Source organism: Syzygium oleosum, unplaced genomic scaffold (assembly GCF_021117445.2).
Source record: "Syzygium oleosum isolate NSW1041296 unplaced genomic scaffold, Sole_v2.1 Sole_v2.24, whole genome shotgun sequence".
Lineage (NCBI taxonomy): Eukaryota > Viridiplantae > Streptophyta > Magnoliopsida > Myrtales > Myrtaceae > Syzygium > Syzygium oleosum.
The window spans coordinates 6,249,768-6,254,918 of NW_026607508.1; the positions used below are offsets into that span (position 1 = coordinate 6,249,768).

The following is a 5,151-nucleotide window of genomic DNA, read 5'->3' on the forward strand; positions in this document are numbered from 1 at the left end:
ACTCATATATGATGGTTGAGTTGTTATATAAGTTAATTATATTTAGTAAATAGATTATAAATGAATTTATAACTTATTCAGACCCAACCCATCTATATGATTCTCTCTTCATTTTCTCTTGCCGTCCCTCGATTTTGGCGCTCACTCAATCCACGTATGAGTGTTCCTAGATTTGGTTAAATGTGGAAGTGTTTTAGTAATATGGATCGAGTCAAATATGAGTTGCGTATGGGTTAGGTTATGTATGGATTACTAGATTTGTACTATATGAAAATGGGCCTATTTGGCTCGGATCATTTTCGACCTGACTCGACCTGATCAACCCCTTTGATGGGTCTGGTTGGATTGGACATTGTAACGTGTTATCAAGGTTGTGGGCACTATTCATCGAATTTGGCAAATCGCTTCTAATCCGGCTATCTCACGTCACTTGTCTAGCAATACCCAACATACACAAAATGACATTTTCAATATTTTAACCGTACATAACACGAGAAAAACAATGCTTGAAAATGACGAATTTCCCTTGCTTGAGTGGACTGGTCGACAAGTGTCCATCAACACTAGTTAACAAAATCTAGATATCACAACATAAATAAATCTCCCAATGTTTGAGTTTTGCTGAGCTTATGCCCCGCACGATCCTACTTCCCCACATGACATTTTCCCCGTTGTCTACGTTGGATATTCTAGGTGGGTCCCCCTTGAGTTAATTAGGGTGCAATTTAAAAAAAAAATGCAAATATTAAATAAAATAAAAAAAGAAATCGAAACGTAATATTCCAAGCAAAAGACAATGGCTCTTAGCTCTTAGCTCATCTTTGGAATTTTCTATTTTGGACCTTCTAAGAATAACCGAGGTTAGTCAAAAGGCAACGGAATTTAGGGAGAATTTTCCACCTTTTTATTTATTCATTATTCATTATTTATTAGTTATTATTTAATATTTTTTGGGCACCCTTTTACGACCAGTTAAAGCTACCGGATCAGATTCTTCGATTGGTATAGAAAGTAAATGAGGTGGTCAAACTCAAACCCTAGAAAAAGTGAATTTTTATTTTTATTTTTATTGCTTTTTTTTACTTTTCCAAGCCAATGGAGGATTGCATCATCTCATAAGTCATAACCACCCCCATTGAGCTCAATTTGTTTATTTGTCTCTCTTGATAAGGCACAGGTTGCTTTCAAACACATTTTTATCAATCCCTTTATGCATGAATTGTTGATTGTCAGCTTCTTTAAGGGATTAATACTATTAAAATCACCAGCTAAAATCCGATAACATATTCAATCCAAATTATTTTTCGTCTCACCAAAGATCCCAAACCGGCAGCCATGACGCATTGACCCAACACTAATTTTCATCTCACCAAAAATGTCAAACCAATACTCCGCGACACATTTACCCCAAATCTACGGTTTGGGGTCTGATATGGGGGGAGTAAATTTGGATTAGGGATACCGGATTGGCACGCGCAAGCTACCAATTTTGGATCTTTCGTGACAATAAAATTTGTTGGGGATAGAAACCCTTCTTTCAATTATAGGACCGGCTCACACAAACTACTGTTTTGTAACATGAAGAAACAGGAGGTACAGAAAACAAGACTTTCTTAGGCGATTATTCAATGCATCAAATTTTTTTTTATATACTTCCTCCAAAGGAAATTCCTTCTGTCTAGAAAGCAATTTCTATTGACAGATCTCTCTTGCTGGGCATTGCGGAACACCATCCCCTGCGAGGGATTCTCTCTGTCGTTGGAACAGGTAAATGTGGTCACTTGGTCTCCCACGATCGTGATCAAGGCAACTTTAATTTAATTTAAGTGATATTAAATTATTCTCTCTTTCATGCTCTTTTAACCCAACAAAAAAATAAATAAAAAGTAAATTCATCCCACGATTTGTGTACTAAAACACGATAGTGGGTACGTTGCGAAAGGACGAAATAAAAAGAAAAACTGCATAAATTTTTGGTGATGTGATTTTTATATTAATATGGTGATATTAGATTAGCTATATGAATAGGACTTCTCTTTCTGAAGTTAGGCAAGTTCGTACACATGATAAACCCTAAAGAGACATAGACAACCTACTTCCTAAACATAGGATTAACAAGAAGGAAACACAAATGTACAAACTATCAAACTGCCAGTGGCCCAAAACCTGGCAGGTCTAGCCGGACACGTGGCCGAAAGCCCACCGCTGTTTCTCTGCTTCCCCACCGCTCAGAAATAATCGAAGGCTGTCGTTTGCCTCCTCGCCGCCGTCGTTGTCCTCTGCCGCCTCAGCCTCAGGCCGGGGATCTCGGGCGGCGTCAGGGACCGGACGAGGGCGAAGTTCAGGCCCTTGAAGAAGGGGTGCTTCTTGACGTCGGCGGACCCGCGCCTCGACCCGAGCCTGCGGGCCGGGTCCTTGCAGAGCAGGCCGGCGATGAGGTCGCGGGCGTAGAGCTCCGGGGCGGCGGCGGGGGGCGCGTCGGCGGGGCCCGGGAAGGCGAGGGGCTTCTCGACGATGTTGCGGAGGGTGGCCTTGTTGGACGCGCCGGCGAAGGGCGTGCGGCCGTAGACCATCTCGTAGATGAAGACCCCGAGGGCCCACCAGTCGACGGCGTTGCCGTGGGACCCGCCGGAGGCGACCTCGGGCGCCACGTACTCGTGGGTCCCGACGAAGGACTGCGACCGGGCGCCGACCGGCTCGGCCACGAACATCCGGTTCCCCGGGGCGAGGCTCTGGATCTTGCGCGACCGGAAGAGCCGGTTGGGGCTGGGGAGGCAGGAGAACGGCGAAGCGGACGGAGGCGGGGGAGGAGGAGGGGCGCCCGCCGCCGCCGTCTGCCGTCGCGGGTCGTGCCGGGAGGGGTCCGGGGTCGCCACCGCCGATGTCGACGGGGATTCAACGGCCGGGATGGCGTCGGAACATAGGGATAGGTCAAAGTCAGAGAGCATGATGTGACCGTCCGATCTGACCAACACGTTCTCGGGCTTTAAGTCTCTGTAGATGATTCCAAGCATGTGGAGGTACTCTAGCGCCACCAGCACCTCCGCAGCATAAAACCTGAAAAAAAAAAACCAAAAATCCCACCAAAAAATAAAAAAAAATTTAATCTTTTTTATTTCTTTTTTCTCTCATTTTTATTTACAATAAATTGAATTGCATTATTTTTTTCCAAAAAGGAAATTTGCGGCTATTGTCAGATAAATAATCCTGGAAAATCTCAGCTCCAGAGCGGAAAAAGGGAAACGTTGAAAGCGATTCTGCTTTTATTTATATTTTTTTTCGTAAATGAAAAACTGATTAAAAAGAAGAAAAAGGATGATCCATGGAAGGTCGCTGATTGCAGCAGAGAAGCAGACAAGATGGTAACCTCTCAGAGGGGAAAAAAGGGCAGATGAGAACAAAACATGGAGAATCGCACCATGCAGAGAGAGAAACGAAACGAAACAACATCGCATGAAAAAATGGGGAAGAAAAGGGTTCGTGGGAAAGGAGGAAGAACTCCACGAACATTGTTTGAGAAAAACTGAGGAAGAAAAATGAACCAGAGAGACAACACATTCTTGAAATGAACAAGGAAGAAGAGGACAAACAAACACAGTGACACGACGGGAGGAGGGGAATGTGTGTGTGTGTGGGTTACCTCGCGGCGGCGAGAGAGAAGCGCTTGTTGGGCTGCTTGTGGCGGAGGGAGTGGAGGTCGCCGCCGGAGCAGTACTCCATGACAATGCACGAGAAGTGGGAGGCCTCGAACTCGGCGTAGAGGGTGGGCAGGAAAGGGTGGTCCACCATCTTGAGGATCCGCCGCTCCATCTCCGCCCGCTGGCTCTTCTGCTTCTTCTCCACCACCTCCTTGTCCACCACCTTCATCGCGTACAGGGGCGCCGGCTGCTGCGTCTCCCCACCGTCCGCCGGATCGCCGCCGCCGCCCGGGCCCTCCTTCAGGCTGCAGAGGAAGACGGTGCCGATGTCGCCGGAGCCGATGCGGCGGTGGAGGCGGAAGTCGCGGAACCCGGGCCTCGCGCCGCGGCGGAGCATGGCGGAGTAGACCGAGTCGGAGGAGGACCGGTGCGGCTTTATGGCCAGGACCTCGGCGGCGGAGGCGGCGCCGAGGCCGTGGTGGTGGTCGAGCAGGGCCGCGTCGAAGGAGAGGCGGCTGAAGCTGCTGCAGCTGCCGCGGGAGCTGCTGCTCATCGAACTGGCGTGGCCCGAATTCAAGGTCTCGACGCTGCTGAGTTCACCGTCCGAGTCACGGCGATGCTCGATCATCCTCTCAAGCAAAGGGTAAATCCCCGACGCCCTCTCACGGACCCCGGTTCTCTCTCTCTCCAGAACAAGATGCAGTAGAAGAAGAAGACAGAAAGAGAGACTAGCAATTCGAAAGCCGGTGGAAAATGATCAGAGGAGAGAAAGTCAACAAAGGTGAGGACGAAGCACGAATCTGATCACTCGTGCATTGGACTTAGCTCGAACTGGCAACCCCGAATCAGATGCTAAGAAACGAAGAGAGAGAGAGACGCGCGCGCACACACACACAGAGATTCGTCGGTTAAAAGAAGAGATTCAAGAATCGATCAGAGGAGGAGGAAAGTGAGCAGTGTGCCCCCGCTTTGAATGAAGGGGGGGAGTGGGGGCGCAGGGCAGAGCTCATCAATGGCGGACGAGGGGGGAAAGGAGCAGCTTTTCCTTCCTCTCCTCCTCTGTGTGCGCGTTGGGCTTTTGGGACCAGAAAATTAGGGTTTAACTCTCTCTTGTTTCTTCCTCCTCTTGACTGTCGCTGCAGCAGAGCCCGTACTCGAAGACCCTTCTTCTTCACTTATTGCTCGTCGGAGAGAGAGAGAGAGAAAGGGAGAGAAGGTCGAGGTCTCTCGCTCTCTCTTCTCTGGTTTTTTTTTTTGAACAGGGTGCCTCTGCGTTCAGAGAGAGAGAGAGAGTTCGGAGAAGATGGTGGTTGAGGAGGTATTTATGCAGGGGTCGTACGGAGACAGACGGGGGGACGAGGGCAAAACCGTCATTCGCCGCCTCCCCTGCGTTTTTTCCTTTCTTGGTTTCATGGGGACTAGGCGACGACGACGTCGATTTTTTCAAACTTTTTTCGCGATTAACAAACGAGAAAGCTTTTTTAGTACAGCGCTGTGCGAATTAATCCAGATC

General features: G+C 48.3%; 1 protein-coding gene across 1 annotated transcript; it reads right to left on the reverse strand.

Annotated features, from left to right (window-relative positions):
* Positions 1–2,017: 2,017 nt before the first annotated feature.
* LOC115684132 (protein kinase PINOID) lies at positions 2,018–4,925 on the reverse strand. The gene is made up of 2 exons (XM_030608828.2): positions 3,641–4,925; positions 2,018–3,057 (listed from the first exon to the last, which is right to left on the reverse strand). The coding sequence occupies exons 1-2, from the start codon at positions 4,264–4,266 to the stop codon at positions 2,229–2,231; spliced, it is 1,455 nt and encodes a 484-aa protein (XP_030464688.2). The 5' UTR covers positions 4,267–4,925; the 3' UTR covers positions 2,018–2,228.
* Positions 4,926–5,151: the final 226 nt, after the last annotated feature.